General features: G+C 46.4%; 2 protein-coding genes and 1 long non-coding RNA gene across 10 annotated transcripts in view; 1 reads left to right on the forward strand and 2 right to left on the reverse strand.

Moving 5' to 3' along the window:
- Nucleotides 1-45: 45 nt before the first annotated feature.
- Nucleotides 46-4309, reverse strand: MANF (mesencephalic astrocyte derived neurotrophic factor). The gene is made up of 4 exons (XM_048957027.1): nucleotides 3991-4309; nucleotides 2209-2336; nucleotides 1105-1246; nucleotides 46-314 (listed from the first exon to the last, which is right to left on the reverse strand). The coding sequence occupies exons 1-4, from the start codon at nucleotides 4292-4294 to the stop codon at nucleotides 130-132; spliced, it is 759 nt and encodes a 252-aa protein (XP_048812984.1). The 5' UTR covers nucleotides 4295-4309; the 3' UTR covers nucleotides 46-129.
- Nucleotides 4310-4315: 6 nt separating this feature from the next.
- On the forward strand, nucleotides 4316-8338 carry LOC125698567 (uncharacterized). Its single transcript, XR_007379228.1, has 3 exons — nucleotides 4316-4401; nucleotides 7452-7538; nucleotides 8229-8338. It is a non-coding gene; the product is annotated as an uncharacterized LOC125698567 (long non-coding RNA).
- The window catches only part of DOCK3 (dedicator of cytokinesis 3), a 185848-nt gene continuing 173215 nt past the window's right edge, over nucleotides 7545-20177 (reverse strand). For 4 of the 8 annotated variants that reach the window (XM_048956982.1, XM_048956981.1, XM_048956984.1 and 1 more), the window contains 5 exons: nucleotides 17780-17898; nucleotides 16854-16941; nucleotides 13139-13261; nucleotides 12458-12540; nucleotides 7545-11987 (listed from right to left, as the gene is read on the reverse strand). In XM_048956982.1, the coding sequence (XP_048812939.1) occupies nucleotides 11481-11987; nucleotides 12458-12540; nucleotides 13139-13261; nucleotides 16854-16941; nucleotides 17780-17898 (920 nt within the window). In that variant the 3' untranslated portion in view covers nucleotides 7545-11480. The remainder of the gene's footprint in view (nucleotides 11988-12457; nucleotides 12541-13138; nucleotides 13262-16853; nucleotides 16942-17779; nucleotides 17899-20177) is intronic. The other 4 variants (XM_048956985.1, XM_048956980.1, XM_048956986.1 and 1 more) reach the window with 2 other exon arrangements.

The raw sequence follows: 20177 nt of genomic DNA on the forward strand, positions 1-20177 counted from the left end.
AACCGCGGGAGCGCGCCGCGCAATCACGTGACACCGCACGCTACCCCCGGTGGAACCGTAGTACTTTAATGAGCTCCGTACAGCGCGCGCCGTAGCGGCGTCTCCGCGCCCGCCCCGCGCGGCCCCTCCTCAGAGGTCGGCGCGAGCGCCCGCCGCCCTCGGCGCGTACTTGGGCATCAGTTCGTGGATCCTGCGGATGAAGTCGGATTTTTCGGCGCAGCCCTTGCACGCCTCCCCCCAGTCGTCGAGGATCCGCCGCAGCTCCTTGACGCGCAGCTTGCGCAGGTCGGCGGTGCTCAGGTCGATCTGTTTGTCTGCGGGGAGAGCAGAGCAGCGCTCAGCCCGCAGCGCCGGGGGGCTCCGGCGGTGTCACGGCGCGGCGGGAGAAACAACGCTGAGCTGCGGAGCTCCGCCTTGAACCCGAAAGCCCGCTTCGCCCCAGCGCTTCGGCCGTCCTCCGCGGGACGGAAAAAGACGGTGGGGTCAGCGCGGAGGAGAGGCCAGCGGTGACAGCGGCAGAAGGCTGGCTGGGAAGGCTGGGAAGCTACGGGGCGTTAGTGCACGAAATGAGGAGCACAGCAGCCACAGCCCGGTGACTGTCTCCAGGGGACGTAAGGGAGGAGAGGGGACAGCAGCCAGAAGGCAATTCCATGGCTGTTCTTCACATCAGTCTTCTCAGGAGGAGTACAGCACCCCAGAACATGAGTTCAAGGAGGGTGGTAAGTGGCAGCGCCCATTGCCAACAGGCACCAGGAGCAGGTGCCAAAGCAGCGCTCATTGATGACAGCAGCAGAGCCCAGCAGCCTTGGCATGAGCTCAGCAGGCACCATCCTGGGCCCAGGCATAATGCTGTCCTAGTGGCCAAATTCCAAACAGGGCTTTGAGCACAGCACTGCTGGCACGAGGGAGGTCAAGCAGTGGTTCTGCAGAAGCTGAAGGGCAAGCAGCAGCCCCTCCTGAGCATCCCTGTACAGCTGTCCAGGACATTCACAGACAACAGCCCAACTTGTATAACTACCTATGCTGACTTCAGCATGCTTTTACCCAGAATAATTCAGTACCCCAGGAAAGTGCACCCATTTCCCCTTTCTGCTGGCAACTCACCGTATTTCAGTTCGCAGATCTGACTGTCTTTCTTCTTCAGTTTATCGCAGATCTTTTCCACGGGGATGTGGTGACTCATGGGTTTTGACACCTCGTTAATAATTTTGGTGGCTGCATCATTTGTCGCCCCAATATAATAGCACTGAAGGGAAGAAAAAAGCAAGGTGGATATGTGTGGAAACATTTTTCTGAAAAGGTTTTCTAGCCATCTCTTTGCAGTTTGACATTTAGTGTTAGAGAACTTTCCAAGGGACTGCCCCAGGAGGGCAAAAGCAAGCCTGACTGGCCAAGGGTCACTTCCCACACTGCCTACCACTTTTCAGCACTGCTTTGCTGCTGTCCTGCTTTTCAAGTTGTTAACAACTTGAACTGGATTACTGAAGTTTTCTTTGTTAAAGGACTTTCTGAAGCATTGCCCCCCTCTTTCTGTGGGTCTCTCTGCAGTTCTCGTAGGAGAGTTCATCTGATTTTACTTAGGGCAGTTCAGTTCTGCTATAGTTCTCAGCTACACAGCTATAAAGTACTAAGCATTTTAACAGTTTACGTAACACTCCAAATGCAGTCTAACAGGGAAGTCCTACAGCAAATAAAAGCTTTGTAATCCCAAGCCCTTTGATAACAGGGAGAGATAAGGTCAGCAGTAAGACGCTGACAGATATATAGATATATTTAAAATCACAGAATCACCCGGGTTGGAAGGGACCCCAAGGATCATGTAGTTCCAACCCCCCTGCCTAGCAGGGCCACCAAACATACACATTCAGATCAGGTTGCCCAGGACCCCATCCAACCTGGCCTTAAATACGTCCAAGGACGGGGCATCCACAACCTCCCTGGGCAGCCCGTTCCAGGGCCTAACCACTCTCCTAGTAAAGAACTTCCCCCTAACATTCAACCTAAATCTTCCCTCCTTCAACTTAAAACCATTTCCCCTAGTACAACAAGGTCTCTTGCAACAACAAAAAATTACAGGACCAGTTGTGGCCACAGAGCCAGGAAGCACAGCCCCCAGTGAGGGACATCATACAAACACAAAAACACTAGCTTCCCTTTGTTTGTTTCTACAACTAATTTCTTCCAGAGGCAATGTTGATGACTACTTACCAACCGGTTCTCTTTGCCTTTTGCCTCTCTGCAGGATTTCATGAGCTCCTTCTCAATACTGGTGGGTGTGAACTCAGCATTGTCGTCCTTTAGACTCTGGTAGAATCTCCCCAGGAAGGTGACACACACTGGAAGGGAAGATGGCTGGAGTTACCTGTCACTGCAAGAAGCCTCACAACAGCTCTCAGAAGCAGGGGAACAGAATAAGGGATTTGCAGAACAGAACATTTAGAAGCTGCGTTAGCAATCTGTGACTTTGGGTGTTTCAGCACACATGAGGCAGCAATCTGCCCTGGTAGTTTTGGTGGGTTTCTGACAATATGAAGAAGATCCCTGGAACTGTCCAGTGAGTTCTGCATATGGGCTGAGTGAGCAGTGGGATTCAGCTGTGGGGTGTGGCACAAAACAGTGCTGAGGTAAAAACAGAAACTAGATGCCTTATTCTTGCTGCTTTGATAAACCGCTTGTCAGACTATGGGCTTCAAAACCAGTTCTGACTGGAAACCAACTCATCTAGGAAGCGAATAAGCTGAATAATCAGTGATATGACATTACTAACGACAATATACACTAGAGTCTGTAATGGGCTTGCGTACAGTTGTTTCCAAGAGAAAAAGCTGTAACACGATCACATGATGCACCAACTTGGCACGTTTCTCTTCCCACAACTCACACTTTCTCACTTCCCACAAACTTCTGCACCAGTTTCAGAGAGACTGAAAGATAACAAAACTTCCACAAGCACACCAGCAGCAAAGTGGACAGAGCCAAGCCCTGCCGATAGGAAGGTCAGCACAGTCCTCACTCAGCCCCCCAGGCAACAGATTGCGCTCCAGAGAAAGCACAGCACAGGGAGGGAGGCAGCTGCAGCACCCAGCAGGATCCGTGCAGCACAGCACCATGTGACCCTGCAAGCTCGCAGTCAGGTTTCACTCCCGCTGCTCACACAAGTGGTCTGCAAGCACCGGCAGCACCGCTGGAGGTGCGTGCCCCACCAGTTCCTGCAGCAGGAGCCGGGGGTTCCCAGCTCTCCCGCTGGCCCAGCCCTCCGTGCGTGTGTGCGTCCCAATGGAAAAGGGTGAGCAAGCCTCATCATCAACTTGCGTTCAACTCCGGACATGAGCACAGAACGCGGGCAGACGCAGGAAATCAACGGGACCGCCTGCAGCCAACCGAACACCGACTGCCATCGCTCGAAGTTGGCAGTAATCACAAACCGTGCCGGTCGGGAAAGCCTTTTCTTACGCACACAGCGCCATCATTTACCTCACATCAGTCTGTCTCCAGTCACAGACACACACTGATGTCCGCTGTCTGCGAGTGAAAACCTTCGGGAAGAACAGAGACGCTGCAGGCAGTGCCGCCGGCGGCCGCGGTACAGCGGAGCGCCGTGCCTTCCTCGAGCCGAGCGGCGGCACCGCGGAACCCCGGAGCTCCCCGGCTCCGCCTCGAGCCGTCCCGTCCCGCGTTCAGACCGGCCCAGCGCGAAGCTGCTGTAGCCGCACCGCGACTTCTGCAAGCAAAGCGGCACCGCCGGGACGGCGCGGCGCAGCCGGGCGCGGGACGGGCGGGGCGGGGCGGCGCCGGTCGGCACAGGATGGGCCTCGGGAGCGCCGCGGCCCGGCCGCAGCCTCCCGCCCGGGCAAGGGGGGACTCCCGCGCCCCTCCACGAGCCGCTCTCGGCGGCCCGGCCCGCGCTCCAGCCCCCAGCGGCAGCGTGCGGGCGCGGCCTCGCCTCGCCTCACCGTGGGGCAGCCCCTTCTCCGGCCCGGCCCCACTCACCCTCGCACTCCCCGTTCCGCAGCGCCCGGCTGCCGGCCGGCAGCAGGAGCAGGGCCAGCGTCGCCCAGAGCCCGTGGGCCGCCCGCATCCCGCCTCGCTCGGCGCCCACCACACCGGTACCGGCACCGCCGCCCCCGCGCTGGGCCGGTTCCCCCCCTCCGCTGCTCCCATTGGCCCGCTCCCCCGCCCGGCTTCCACGCCGCCTCCTTCCATTGGCCAACCCGCGGCCTCCACGGGAGAGTTGGCGGCCGCTGATTGGAGGAGATGGCGAGAGGCGGGTTTCTCCTCCTCCCTGGGCCGCCATTTTTGTTAAGGGAAAGTTGCCCTTGCGGACGCCATCTTGTAGGTGGGCAGATCCTTAGTAAGGCGAGGCGTTCTTGAGCGGGAGAATTTGAGATGGACAGAGCGCAGGTGGGGGTTTGGAGGATGAGTAGTTTGAGATGCGCCTCAGGTTCACTGCAGCGTTTCGCTTTGCACGTGGAAATGGCTCGTGGTTAGAGGCAGGAGCCGTTAGAGAGGCACAGATGTCGATTGCAGTATTTAAATTGTTTGCTTGTTTTCTTCATTGATAACCACCAAAGCTGGGATTGAGCTTGTTTCTAAGCCCACGTCAAAGTCCTTGACGTGGAAAAAAAAAAAAAAAAAAAAAAAAAAAAAAAAAAAAAAGGAGGGAAAACACAACAGTGAATGGGATTTTTTTTGTTTTTTGCGATGCATGGTTTTGGTGGGCTAATAGAGCAAAGGGAAAAGGTGAGCAAGGTAGGGCTGATAGAAGAACCGGAACGCGGTCGTCTCAGGGATGCTGTTCCCTAAGAAGGGGTCAACCCTATAAGCCAAGGGGACAAACGTGGGGTTAGGAGTGAGCCGGACCGGAGCGGGGCTGCGGGTGTGCTGGTGAGGCACCGCCGTGCGCGCGGAGCAGCCGGGTGTGCTCACAGGGAGGCTGCCCTGCAGGACGGGCGGTGCGAGAGGCAGATGTGTGTGGAGACACCTGACGGGACCAGAAGGGGCTGCTCTCAGTCCGAGGGGACAGGGAGTTGTGTTGGTCAGGGGGGGAGGTGAAGCCAGGTCGCGTCTGTGTGTTACACAATGTAACGCAGGACTGTCGTCAATGGCTGTGGAATAGAAGCTGCGGTGGGACTATTAGTTAGAATTTGATTTGTGTGAAGTGAGTAGCAAAGCTTGTAAAAAGGGAGAAGGGGTATATGAGTGTTAGCCATAAAGAGAAAACCTGTAGATCTTTTGGAATCGGGCTATGATTTGTATGTGTGTATGAAAAATGCATTTATCCTTCCAAACACTGTCCATGCACTGCCTAGCAATGTTAATGTACCTACAGACCTGAATAGGAAAATAAAATGAGGAGCTCACTGTGTGCCTGAAGTTCGTTAGCTGTGCAATGGTCTGTGCAACTGCTGTAAGGCTAGTACTATGGCTATAATAGATAGCGTAAAGTAAACCTGTGTGTCCGTGTCGATACTGGTGGCAAATATGTGAATGAAGTCTAGGAATTCACACATTCAAAGAAACCCTTGCTTCAGATTGTCTGTAGTGTGTGACTACCAAGTCAGTAGCTGAAGAAGCCGAGTGGTTGTTGGTATGGAGTATAGTATTCTCTTCCAGCTAAATAGAGATTGATAGTGACGTGATCGCTTTAGTGTGGTTCTTGTGATGAGACAGCGTGAAGGTTGCTTTAATGGCTGTAGGGATAAAGGTAATCTGCAGGATTTAGTGTAAATCTCTTGGATGCTGATACTCCTGCTTAAGTGCTAAGGAGTGAACTGCTCTGGGCATGCGAGGACCCTGGCTGGGCTCAGCTGCCCGCTGGTGGGAGACTGGTTGGGGGCACCTGCTCTTTTATCAGTCCTGGGGAAGGCCAGCAGTAGGGAAAAAAAGGCTGAGAATATTCTGTAACATACTAATTGTGCCCTATTTGGGGGTTAATTGCTGGAAGGCAGTGGCCTAACTCTCCCAAAGCTATAGCTATTGTACAGGTACAGTACGAAGTCTCGAGCAGTGAGTTGTGCTACAGGTGAGGTGTCTGTATTCACACAGACAGCAAAGAAGCTGGTATTTCTGATGGCTGGTTCTGCTCAGTAGCTCAAATCCAGCTGCCTGAATGTCAGAGATAGGTGCTTCTGGGTCTGATTTTTTCTTAAGCTGGCTCTAGGAATAAAGGCATATTTGTACAGAGCCAAGGGTGGCTGAATCTTTACAGACTTTATTTGCTAGAGGTTTGATTTCTCCTCTTAACTTTTGTATAACTCAGTATCAATTTCATTACAATCAGATACAGAAACTTTCTTCCTTGGATCAGGTGAAGATTTGGCTGGGGTATCTACATTTGAGGGCGTTAGCATGGCTTAGCTTAGAGTGTTTGGCTTGCACTCAAATGCTGCATCTTTTGGCTTTAATGGAAACTTTAAAAAAACTCTAATTAAAATCTGAAGGCTTTTTGTGTTGAACTGTTTTCATTTTCCACAATTCACTAACAAATGCTTTTAGCTGAATAATAATAAACATATATAAACTGAGATTTGCTAGGTTGGGTTAGAAGTGACTCAGGGTTTGCTTTGCACAGACATCTTCCAAGAGTCAGCTAAGCCACATTTTGGTATCTTAGGTGTACTACCATAGACAAGTACCTTCTTAGTAGTTCCTACATGGTTCATGGGCTATGTGATGAAGCAAGAAGGTGGACTGGCAGTGTGTACAGCTCAGGACCAGCTTACATTACGCTTTTGTTATATTTTACAGCTAAATGTCTTCTGGGATGAGGATTTTTCTGTTGTTTTGTCTTGACAAGGTGGGGTAGATAGGCTGCTTCTGTCTCCTGCAGCCTGACCTGACTTACTAGTTGTAATGGAAGAAGGTGTCTGTCTTTGAGATTAATCATATGTAGCAGTGAGTACAGATTTTAATTTCCAAATCCTATTTTCCTGGTTTTAATTACCAGTCTTTCATATCCATTCTGTTAAAATGATTGGTATGCGCACACTTAAAACTGAGAAATGAAGTTACTGCCAAGACATCTTGCCATTGCAATAAACTGATGAACTCAGCAGTCACCCCGTGAGCACTGCTTGGAGCAGCGAGGTATCCAACAAAGAACGAACCACGGATTCTGCTATTTGGAAGTACTGCCTCAGACCTGGTAAATGTTTGTGACAGATGAACAGGTGTCTCAGTCTGCTGCGCATCAGGTAAACCAGTCTAGCTGCCAGATATGCCTGATGCTCACTTTGAGAAGTTATTAAAAGAAATAGAGGACTGGCTGTGAGAGAACGCCTTGGCAACTCTGACTACACCTAACAGCCACAAGGACCTTCTGGTTGCCTCCTCCCAGCCCTCTTCCATCAAAGGAAGACAGGAAGCGGTGGCTGTTCCTCTGAACTGTGGGTGTCAGGTATCCCTCCAGCACAGCGTGCAGGGATTAATGCTGTGCTGCTTCTCTTTGACAGCCATATCTGTGGATGTCTGGAGCACACTGAGGATTGCCCTGTCAGGAGGACAGCAATGAATGTACAGCTGTAGCACTTTAATATCAGGTATTAATCTTTAATTTCACATCACAGCAGTCGAGTGAATGGGTAAGGGAAAGAGATCCAAAACAAACAGCAGATATTTACATCTAAAATTCACACCACTTATTTGTTGATTCTGGAAACATGCTATCACAATATATACAATGAAGTACCTGTAGGACACTTGTACAAATTATTTTTTTCCTTTTCAATTTGATTTCCATTATAGATAAGATAGCTGTTCTGATTTTATTTTAAACATGAATACACAAAAGAGAAGTGGTAGAGGTTTTTGCCTGTTTTAAATAAGCACAGAATGCCAGAGGTTAAAAACACATTTACAGGGCAGAATACCAGTTGGACATCACAATCTATACATTTTTTGCTCAATTTCCTGTACAAATACACAGCATTCAAATGGGGGTATTTACAAGAAGCATGAATAGAGGAAATTCTAAATATCGCTTAATTTGTTCCCCAAAGGCTCTTGCCCTCTCCAGCCTCCCCAGTTTTGGCTGATTCTCCCAAAACAGGGATATGGAATATCCCTTACCTGAAAAATGGTAAGCAGGCTAAAAAGTAAATGAAGGAAAGGATGGATAAGAATCATAGTTTTGCACGCAGCAATAAAACCAACCCAGCCGTTGGAAAAATGTGTGGGATTCGGACAACAATTCTAATTGCTTTTCTCCTATTACTGTGGTTTCTTCTCAGTTATGCTTCAGATGGGGCCAGCAGGTACGCTCACAATGGAGAGATGCGCTGCGGAATTCCACCAACTGTTTCAGGAATGCACGTGCTACTCTGTTACGCAAAGAAACCCAAGGAATGCATTACGTCTGAATCATCTGAATCATCGACGCACAGAACAAAGGGGTCCTGCTCAAAACATCCCATTACTGCACTCTATACAAAGAATCTCCAAATCCTGTTGCACCAGGGCAACAACTGCTGTTGCTTCTGCCTGCTCCAGGACTGAGTTTGCTGACGGAATTGCACTATGCCAGAAAGCCACCCCACCCTCCAGAGAAATATGAGTTCCACAAAGTACTTGTTCCAGCATTCACAAAACCTAACGGCAGTCTACATTCTGCACCTTTTAAGTTAAGCACTGAAAAGGGCAACAGAATGTGCAGTAGATATCAGAACAACAGAAAGTTAACTCCACAGAGGCTCAAATTCAGTAAATTCAGGAATTTATTCTGTCCTCCTCTGTGTGCACCTGCCATAAATCGGGTATCTGTGTACACCATTTGATTATCTTCAACCCCCTATGAATACACAGTAATGACAGACATTCAGAATGATCAGACTGCTGTTGTACAGCCCCTCTAATCAGAGCAAGGTGGTGCACTGTGAGAGCAAACCTCAGGGAGGTCTTCCAGCAGAAAGGGACTATGCCCATGTTGTCTGCATTCTTACTTTTGCAGTTTTATTTGCAAGATCTGCTGTTTTTCTGTTTTGTTTTGTTCTTACAATGAAGGAATTCAGTATATCAGTACATTTAGTACTTTCAGAAGTAAATTTTCCCACAGAAAAAAGCAAAAAAAACCAAAAAACCCCAAACCAAATGTGATTAGGGAGATGGAATTGAGTACTTAATTCTCTTAAAAATTTCTAAGAACCTCAAATTAGAGAATAACATGAAAATATTTCACTCACTTCTAAGGAATTACCTTGACTTACCTTCATTGAAAACATAACTCTGAATTGAGCTTTCATACCTGTGTGCTATACCAGAGACCCAGCTTGGTTCATTAGCAGCTAGGGCTAATTCCGCTACTGGAAAACTCTACTCCTGTCCATCTTAAGCCGAATTTTAATACTGTTCTCTTCTTAATTGGGAAGGTTGCTGGGATTACAAGCAGCCTATGTTAGTAACAAAATAGAGGAAGCACAAGAGACTTTGTTCCAGCCAAATGGACCATTTAAGAAACAGAACCATAATTTATTACTTTTGTACGGGCTTGAGAAAGAAAAGAAAGACATCCTCTGAAAATCCCCTTTGTACAACAGCTGACCGAGCCCAGACTTTGTACAGATGAGATGGTCTCATCTTTAGGAGAGTTTAGAAGCAACATTCTCTGCCCAGTCACTGTATTTAGAGGTAGTGCTAAAGGTAACCTGTAAAAGATGTGTATCCTTTTTTGCTTCTTTATGCTGATTGTAGCAGGAGAAACTGAGTGGCTAGGGGAAGAACGGGACACGTTGATGCTACTCCTATTTCTGACACTAATTTACATGCTGGAGGTAAGTCTTGTTTGAATGTGCTTCAGGTTTTTCACTGGTAACTTACCATCTTCTGGAGTGTGCTTTGCAGTCTGCAGGTGGAAATGAATGTAAGGAAAGGCCAAAATGTGTGCTGGCATGGCAGCAGGAAAGAGCATTACTTCTCTAGACACTAGATACTTGCTTTTTTTGATCCAGTTTCTTGAAAAATATGAAAATAGGAATAGAGGGTTTCTTCTAGTTCTTTTTACACCACAGGTCTTGCCTCTGTTACCACAGAACTTTTTCCTGTAATGTAACTCAACTAAGCAAATACTGATTAAAAGGCTTGTTTCGCAACATATGTACTGACTCCACTTCTGCATAGTTTTTGTCTTGTTTTTGTTTGATTTTTTTTTTCTTTTTTCTTTTTTTCTAGATCTCCCACCTGCACTGAATTCTTCATCCCTTTCTGGAGCCTGACCATTAAAAAAGCTGGGGGGGGAAGGCTGTATCGCCACATGAAGAGAAAAGAACCAAAACCTTCAAAAAGAGAGAAGGAGCTCTTACAACTTCTTCATACTTTCTAAAGAGCAAAAGAGGAAAGAAATGTTCCTTCTTTACAGGCTGCCTTTAAGATTTCTGACTCTAGGGCACACACTACACTGGGCATTTCTTGCATCTGCCTACTGTGAGAGATGGACATCCTCCACGCCAGCTGCAGTGACTTTTGGAGGGGGGCTGAGGAATGATGTTTTTGGGTAATGGATCTCAGCTCCTGGGTGATGGAAGTTAGTGAGAATTGTGATGTTCAGCCCTGAGGCAAGGAATAGTGGATGTCATGCATTTAGCCACTTTTTCTTTACTGGTGAGTCATCAACCAGCTGTGGCATGAAGAACTTTTTATTTTCTTTTAACTGGAATAGAAATGCTGGTGTTGACAGCCTGCCCAAAGCTGGGCATGGAAAAGGCCTACAATCAAGTCACAGCTCCAGTGGCTACTAACCTCCCCCTCATCCTGTAACACAGATGAACAGCATGACTCCAATGAGAAAGCAGGTTGGTTTAGCCAGTGAAAGCAAATTTTAAGAAATCAAACAGTACATAAAAAACAAAGGAGGCAGAGTTTGTTGGAAATGGTATCTTGGAAATCAGTGCATCAGCACTGGTTAATTGCCTCAGCACCTATGAACCAATGCAGGGAGATCACTGCACAGATATGTACAATCCTGCTCTCAAAAGAGCCAATATCTTCTTAGAATTGCCATCTTTCCACTGCCTGCTCCTCATGCACCTTCCAGACTGACAGTTCATAAAATCCCTGATTTCAGCAATGAGCTTTCACTTCTGTACAGCAATAAAATGTGTCCCTAGTGCAACTGCTTCTACTCAAGTGTGTCCCAGAGCTGAGAGGAAACCAGTTTCAAAATCAGCTTTCCACCTTTCCTCCTTCCTCCTCCACTTAAGACTGTATTTTTCAGCTTCTGCAAGTCTCTATGGCTTGTGTGCCATGCGGTGCAGTTAAGAAACTGCAGAAGGAATAACCATCCACTGCACAGAAAGTTAAAAAAACGTAACGGAAAGGTGTAAAAGGAAACTTGAAAGGAAAGCAGCAACTTCCCTTGCTGGCCCAGTTGCGTATGTGGGCTCCTGCCAAGCTTGTGGCAGTAGAAGTCAGCTTGTTGTTCTCCGAGTCCTCAGCTCTGCACTCTGGTCACATCTGGAATGACAACGCAAGCTGCTTACCAGCAGTTGTTCCTACTGCTCACTGATGCCGTGCTCCCATGCTACCCTGGCCTGCTCTTCCTTTCCACCACTCACAGGCTGGGACACTTTACGATGCAACTGGCGGTGTTTGTCGTCGTCTTCAATTATCATTCCTTCCTCATTCTCTGTGTTTGGCAGCCGGGAGTGGTAAGGTTTGGGGGGTAGAGCAGGAGGGTCCAGGGTGTCCTGAGGAATGACTCCTGACGGAGCTGAGTGGCTTCGGCATGGCTGGGATTTGAGTGACTCAAGGACGTCAGGCTCAGAGAGACTGTACCTCACAGGGAGGTAGGGTGTCTCTAGATCTTCATCAGTGTTCCAGGCCTGGCTGGGGACAGAATCCATGGTGTCGGTGCGAGGAGGTGGTTCGGAGGAATGTCCAAAATTACTCTCGCTCAAGGAGGAGACGCCACTGCTTGCACTGCCGGATAAAGTGGAGTTGCTTCCATCTAGACCAGACTGTGGACTGGTAGGTGATGCAGGGATGGGATGAAGAGGGGACTGTTTGCAGAAAAACAGAAATCTTGTTAAAATCGACATGGGAGGAGGCAACACTGCAGCTCGCTAACATTTCAGCTTTTAACAGTGATGTTAACAACAGTGCAGTTCTGGTTTTGTTCAAAATGTCAGCCATTGGCAGTTTGTATATATATTCCCCTGATTTGTATGGAAACACCTCTTGTGGACAAATCAGTGCACTTAACACAGCAGCTGAAGTGATAAAATCCCTCTCTCCCTCTGTACTGAGGGGGCCTGAAATCACAACATAAGCAAAAGGGAAGTGGGAGGGCCTAAATTTAAGTTCAGCAGTTTATAAACTTGCAATGAATTTTCTCTCAATTAAGTCAATAGCATTTTAAAAATAGTGAATCTGTATTCAAGAACTACTTGGAGGTGACAGTGGACAAGGGTGTCCTTCCAGAGCCTATACTTTTTCTTCTGTTTTTATCTCCCTGACACTTCTTTTTTACCTTGCGCAATGTTCGTGCAGGCAGTGCCGGAGGAGCATCATTGAGCTGGTGATGGAAGGCATCAAAGTGCAGCGAGTAGTGTCCTGGAATGAGACAAGGGTCAGAAATACGGACCTGTAGAGCCTCAACGCTGTAAGAGAGTTGGGGTTTTAGATTCTGCAAGCCAAGTAACAGCTCCAACCACTGACGAGACCGATCCAGCCTGAGGCTTCCCTTCCGATCAGTACTGTGGAGTGCATCTGTCACATCACAAAATGCTTACAAGAAGTTCAGTGCAGTGATAGATTCCCACCCACCCCCTTTATCAAGGATTTCATGGCAAGGCAACAGGCTCGTAAACAACGAATGACTGAAGGTTTATTTAGTAGCTATGTAACCGTAAGTTATTGCTGAAGATAGCCGCTGGCAAAAAGCCAAGTCAGACTTCCAACACACACACACACCTAGCCCACAATTCTAGCCCACACAAGTCCATGTTATTTGTAACAACTGCGAAATTTGAAGATCTTGAACAAAACTGAAAATGTCCACTGCTAACCTAGCAGACCAGGAAAGACTTTGACTTCTTGTTTCCGATGCTTTCTATGAGGGAAAACAAGAACTATGGCCAGTTTTCATCTGGCCTAGTCATTTGGCATGACTGCATGACTTATGCAGCAGATCTACTGGGCTTTTCCTTACCATGGGGCAGGCTTCGGGGAGGTACTGGTGGGGCCAAGATGCTCCCAACGTGGACAGACAGGAATGGCAGGGCCTCTCTGGTTCCGCTGTCTAGGCTCCAGCTACTGGGCGCTGCTGGCACAGCTGAAGGATTGAAACAGATTTAACTTGGGTAATGGGGTGATGCGGCCAGAAGGACTGGCTTGCCAGTGTACTCTGTAGTAGTAAAGAGAGGTGAGATTTGAAGAACTTGGGGTGTGGTAGGATTGGAGGCATACAAAGGCATCTAGTCTACAGCATGTTTAGTTTATAGGGTGCTTTGTTAAAGAAGCGAGAGTTAGGTGATCAGTGCTTGTTAGTCAGCCCATCTCCCCTCTGCTGACCCTCCAGGCTCACTTCTATGAACTATGAAGAGCAGTAGAATTCTGTGAAGTTTTTTTGTTTGTTTGTTTGTTTTATGAGCCGGTAAGTAAAAATGAAATCTTTTTTATGATGAAATCTTTTTTAATGGTGAAGCAGCAGCTGGATCTCAGCTATGAGCTGTTCTGCCTGGCAGGGAACAACTCCAGAGCAGGAAGAAACATGGGCAGAACTCCTGTGAGACACAGGATGGCTGCAGTTGTATTACAGTGGCTAAGCAAAGAGCGAGTAAAGGATGTGAGGGCAATGACCATAATCTGGTACAGAAGAAACCAGGACTTCAAAGATCCCATTTGCTCCAGAGCTGATTGATTAATCTGATCCCCAGGTACTTAAAGATAACAGCCCAGGCTCCTTGATTTACAAAGTCAGCAATGAGACTGAGCCTTTGTTAACTGGGAAAGACAGAAGCAAGAGTGCTTTCCTCATATAACAGGTATTGAGAATGATTCTACGTGACTTTGTGTTTACATCATAACAGTTGCTTCTAACGATGAGAATGTGTCAGGATCTCAAGAATTTTGCCAACAGACATTATTAAAATGCATCTTCACCTCTTCCAAACGCACTCTAAGACTCAATTTGTTCTGAGGAGATAGAAATGCAATAACTGTGTATGTGTTTATAAACAATCAGTGCGTTTCATCAGCTCAGGCAGAAAAGAAAAGGGGGAAGAGGAACTAAGTACTTCAGTAGGTCTACCACAGAAAGGTGAGATTAAAGACAGCTTTTGCCATCTTCAGTTTGAAACATGTAAAACAGAAGCCTGGAGAAATAAACAGAGAGTTTGACATATGAAGAGAATTTTTCCCTAATTAAAATGCCTGCAACCATTTTTCAGATGTGTTTCTTCTCTAAAATGACTCTGAAAGGTTTATTATTGTTTTTCCTTAGCTCATGAACAGACTCCCCAAGATCTAAAACTCCCCAGGGTAAAAAGGATCAGAAAATGACAGCCTCAAAAGACAGCCGAAAACCCACAAAAATGTTGGCTTTAAAGAGAGACCCTCAAAGCAAGAATGAAGTACAAAGATGCCAAGAATCTTGACAGAGAACAGGTTCAAACAAAGGGATGCATACATCTCAACACAGGTAAGTGGCTTCAGATGAGCTTTCTGAGCAGCCCTGCTCATGCTCTACACGTCAGAGTGCCGTAATCTGCATTACTGCAATTGGTGCTAAAAGGTTAAAATGAAGAGGGACAAAATACAGAATGATGCCAGCCACACGGTGCTCTCCTGCAGGATTCCAGCATCAGGTGAAAAGGACTCAACAATACCTGGTTTTCTTGGCTTGTAAAATGATTGTTGTTTTTTTTTGTCTATTTCTTTTTAATACTGAGATGAGCAGAAGACTGTAAGAACAGAACGTACCGTGTTCCAGTGTGTAATCCATTTATACTTTCTCAGTGTTCTCTCATTCACTGCCTTCTGAGCTAAGTGCTGGAAATCATCCTAAGATCAGACGATTCTGGAGCATGGCTGCTGCCTGTTAAAACTGGAGCTGGATCTAAAATGCTTCAGGGAGAAACCTACCCAGGGAGCTCCAGTGATGCCCTAGCCCATCTCTCCCTTCTCAGCAGTCTCAGTGGCCATGTGCAGCTCTGCTTCTGCTCTGTGCAGCTGATGTCACCCTGTTGTCAATGGGAATTATTGAGCAGTACTTCTGACTTGGCATGGAGGGGGGTGGAAAAATTCACGGAGCACGACAGCTGACAAAAACAAGGCAGACGTCATCCTGACTACAGAGTGATGTTGGCTCCAGGGCTGCAGAAACGCCTGCAGCCGCTGACCTAGCAGCAGAGCTGGGGTTCCTCCTACACTATCCCTAAGAGCACCACCTGTCTTTTATGGCTCCTTTGGACTCTGGGACATTCTGTCTTGGGTTCCCTTCTCTTTGTGCTGTAGACATGCTCTTGCATAGATATTGCCCACAAGTACAAATTCAAGAATTATTTCTCAACAGGCAACACATCATGTACGTACCTTTTTCCAGTTCTTTCTCCTGTCCAGTATAAAAATCATACCAAGTCTTTCATGTTCAATTCAAATGCAACATGGCTAAGGCAGAACTCTTAATTCCTCACTCCCTAGCCTCAACTGTTGTCACTATTAGCGTCATCAGAATAATTTGTTCTGAAATGCAGGTTGGCTTCTGTTTTCAATCTCGACTGCTCTGTAATGCTGCCACACTGTTAAAGTAATGGATTCTGATTTATTAGAAGTTCTGGAATAGTATCTGGCTTTTTGTTTTTCAAAGATACCGTTTAGTTCACAGCTGCTGAAACAAGAACACTGACAGAAGTGTAATGAAGCGCATTGCGCAGCTCAGACTAGAGGACTGTGGTGGTCTTTCCTGGCCTTAAAATGTTTGACTTTCAGATGCTGTTTCTCCCAGTCATACATAAGACCACTGCTTTCTAATGGCAGCACCCTTGTTTCAGGTTTTGACTCAAGAATTTTGCTCTCTTCCGCTTTTTTCAGAATGCTGTTCCTCAGGTCATTTTGTGAGCCCATCACTTTGTCCATGGCACCCCATTGACAAGCTCCTCCTCCTCCTCCCCTGCATTAAACAAAACAAGCTCCTTTTCTTCTCTCATAGTCTTTTTTTCTGCTTGGCTATTTAACACCCTTTGCTATATACTGCCAGAATCATTTCCCACCTATGTGCAGACCTGTCACGCCGTTCAATGGGTTCATTTGGGAAATTCTCACATAAGCCTCTGATCTTTCCCATTTTTCCATGACCTTATAGTCACCTCACTGCTTTTCTTCAGACTCTTCCTTAGAAATCTCTTACTTCCATGGGCTCCGCTCATACTTCTTCAATGCAGCAAGTATAAGTTCCTAATGAGAAACTTAATTAAGCATAAAACTAGCTCAGAAAGAGAAGAAATGTCACTATTTTGAAGAGTAAGTGCTCATTAAAAACAAAACCAACACAATTTATACGGTCTGAAGAAAAGCAGCAGTATACCTCTTCTTTTTTTTTTTTTTTTTTGGAAATGGTACAAATCCTTCAGTGTTCTTTCAGATATTTCCCCTTTTGTTTGTTTGGGAATTCTGCCTGATGAAAGCTGCCTGATTTGTTTCAATAACAACATGCTAAACTCAGAAGGCTTTTTGAAACAGAGCTTTGTGCAACTCCACCCTTCTGAAGTGACTATACATTTGGCAGGAAGCCCCGTTAATTAAACTGTTAATTTTAAAAATAAGAGAATGCACTCTGCCAGAAAATGTAGAAGCCCATTCACTACTTGCAGGATCAGAGTAATAATATTTTAGAAAGCATGCATGTTAACTAGGAAAAAGAATACCTTTCTCAGCCACGGAGAGGTTGGGATCACTGCAAGGTTTGCACGGTCCAATCATTTGCTGCATCAAGGCGCGCTGAAAATTTGGAGGCTAAGGGAGAAGAAAGCACAGAACCTATGGATTTCTGTTCAGGTTTTCAGGCAAAGAGACTTTTTTTTAAAAAAAAAACTCATGGGAACCTTAGACTGTCTACATTAGCAAGTAATGCAGTGCAATCCTAGAAGATCTCCGGAGGTAACAGCGATGAGGACCCTGCTGTGCTCTCTGAAGGAGTTATATCAGAGCAGCTCTGCCTGGTCTTGTGCCCATTAGCAGCTTGAATGCACCCCATGCTCTTCTGAAGCTCATCTTTTGCTTTGGCTTCATTTGAAATAATAGAGTTTGTGTGCTCTGAGACAGTTCTCTGATGTGAACTGAAGTAGGCATGGTCAGGAGATTCCCTTCAAATGTGCATGCCAGAGCTGAATTAAAATGCTCATACGTAAGCACACAGTGAATTTCTCAGTTTGCCCAGAGAAAGCAGCACACTGTTTGGAGACCCTGTATACATTACTTCAGCCTCCTGTGTATTTTGTTACCTCTGGCAATCACCATAAACCTACTTAGATTCAACTTTGAGGCTTACCAGAAGGATGGAAGAGCGAGTAAATTAAGTGATGTGATGCTTACAGAGGACCAGGGCTCAAGGGACAACCAACTACAGTTTTAACAGTCGTTACAATTTACATCACCCAACTACCAAAGTGGGTGGGTCTAGTGTGCGATTAGTATCAGCAGGTCTATGCTATTTCTTGGACCGCAGTGAAAATCCTAAGATCTTGTGCTTCCCAAAAATATTAAGAGAAGCTTTAAAGCAAACAAAAGAGTAAAGATGAGCCTGTCCTTTTCAGTATGGTTGAGCTAACGTAAGAGAAATCAGGTCTGCTACCTGTCCGTTTTCCATGATAGCTGCGGGGTACATGGCACTGCTGGGCCGGTCCCGGTGGGTTGGCAACAACATCATCAGCTCCCTTGTGTGGCGGTACTTATCTGGTAGAGAGGGAGAGCCTGTGAACAAGTGAGAGCAATCACATACACGTGACAAACAACAGCCACGTCTCCGCATGCCCAGAGCCAGTCCTTCTGTGTGGTGCGTTCAGACGATGGTCAAACAGGACTCAAGGAACACGGGGCCCAGCACAACAAGCAGCTCACTGCTGGTGGGGTGTGTGGCACAGGATGAAGAACTGGCACGTTATGTATGATTAGGGACACAACATGTAAGGCGTGTAAGATGTGCTCCTTCCTCCTGGAGTGGTGCAAAGAGCTGAATATATATAAATAAATACAGAAGAAAGGGCAACTGTGTGAATAAAGTACTGCAGTCATACAAATGCTGTAAAGCCTTGTAATTCAGGACTGAATGTGGCAGAAAGGGATAAAAGCCTGAGGTGCACCATTCAGATCAAGCAGAAAGCTACTTTATTCTTCAGTTCTGGTAGAGAGAGACTGAGGTGCTGCCGTGTAGTTGGTGATACCACGTTTGGCTTTTTCTTATAAGAGCACAAAAATCACTAATGAACAGAATTTGCTAAACGTGGGTGGCATTTTGCTCATAAGGCCTCTAGGTAAGCTATGGTTTCTATTGAGTACTGGTATACTGAGCCATTGTATGACACCAGAATGTTTAGCAGTGCTTATAGCTGGAATATACTTGACTTGGTAGACTTAACTATTAGTTAGCTTAGCTATCTGCATAGCTCCCATTTAAGAAGTAGCGGTATGCACACAGATAGCTTCCTGGAGTTTGCAATTATTTGGGATTTGTATCCTTCAAGGTGAGTGCCACACAACAATATTCTTCTGATATACAAGAGCTGACAAGGGATTTGTTAGCAGAACGATTCCTATCAGTGACTTCCTAAAGTCTGATACTGCTGACAGACACATCCATTGGGATGCATGGTATTAGGCAGGAACTGATGATCAGAAGCTGCTAGAGTGAGCTTTCATTTGCACTGCTAATTTCACTGCATCACAGACACGCACTGAACAGATGACAGCACACAGCGCATTACAGAGCCATGCTGGCTTTTGGGGAATACATGCCCCCTCTTGCAGACTTTCCACAACCACACACATTACCTGAACAGCACTGCAACATATGAGCAAAGGCACTGGTACTGGTTAATGCAGCTTTTATCCCAGCAAAAGCAAACATGCATTTTTTGGGACTGATATTCAGCACACAGTGGAAGGAACAATGTGTCCAGCAGAATGCAGGATAACCTCCTACAATAGGGGAGGCAGATCCCCAATTAATCCACACCCCCACCCTGACATGGACAGCCACAAAGTATCTGCATTCCAGTTCCGAACTCATTTTCTCCCCAGACATAAAACAGAAACATAATTACACAACATTCTTTGCTCTCATGTACAAGCATCAGCTTGGAAAACACAGTGTTATGCTTTATGCTGAGTCTCTTTTACTCACACGTCACAGATAGTCCTACTTCTGCCTGACAAATGTAGATGTATCAAACTCTTAGGTGTGCCCAGAACTGCATCACAGCACAACCCAACAATGTCAGCTTTGCCATTTTATTTATCTTGTGCTTTTTTGTCCAAGATGCAAACCACCCCAATGTGCCATTGGCTAATATGGGATTCTAGCTTCCACCAGACCTTGCATGCGTGACCTGAAAAATTCCACATGTGCTAAACATGGAGGTAGTTTCACCCTGGCATTTGGTACCCTAAATTTGGAAATGACTAGGGCCACAAAGAGTGTGGCAGATTATGCCATATGTCCAGCCTGCTAGCAAATTAAGCACCGACACCTCCAAAAATTGAGTGCCATGAGAGGAGTGGCTATAACTGAAGCATTTATTTGTTAATAATCAGGCCTGCTGCTTTGAAAAGGCAGAGAACACAATCACTAAGGCTCTTTTCAGGGACTGGCAAACTGTAGAAAACAACATCAAATCCAGAAGCTTTCAGGACAGCCATAGTGGCCACCTGAAATGCAGCGTGTACCAGGGCTTATCCTCTGCAGCCTGCAGCTCACTACACTGCATGTGCGCAGCACTGTGCAAACTATTAATGAGAAAGGAAAACCTGTGCTGAAGGCAGAGGTAGCATTAAAAAAAAAAAAAAAAAGAAAAGAAAAGAAAATGTTAATCTACTTTGTTACAAGTATTAGCTTTAAGGAAAAAAACTGAAAATTAACACAGTTGAGCTCCAAACTCAACACATCTTTTTGGTTCTGATGAATCATTTTCTTTACTGTCATGAAATCAGTTGGCTCTTGCACCAAACTATCACTTCTTGAACTAATGAGGAAA

The sequence above is a fragment of the Lagopus muta genome, chromosome 11 (genome assembly GCF_023343835.1).
Source record: "Lagopus muta isolate bLagMut1 chromosome 11, bLagMut1 primary, whole genome shotgun sequence".
Taxonomy (NCBI): Eukaryota; Metazoa; Chordata; class Aves; order Galliformes; family Phasianidae; genus Lagopus; species Lagopus muta.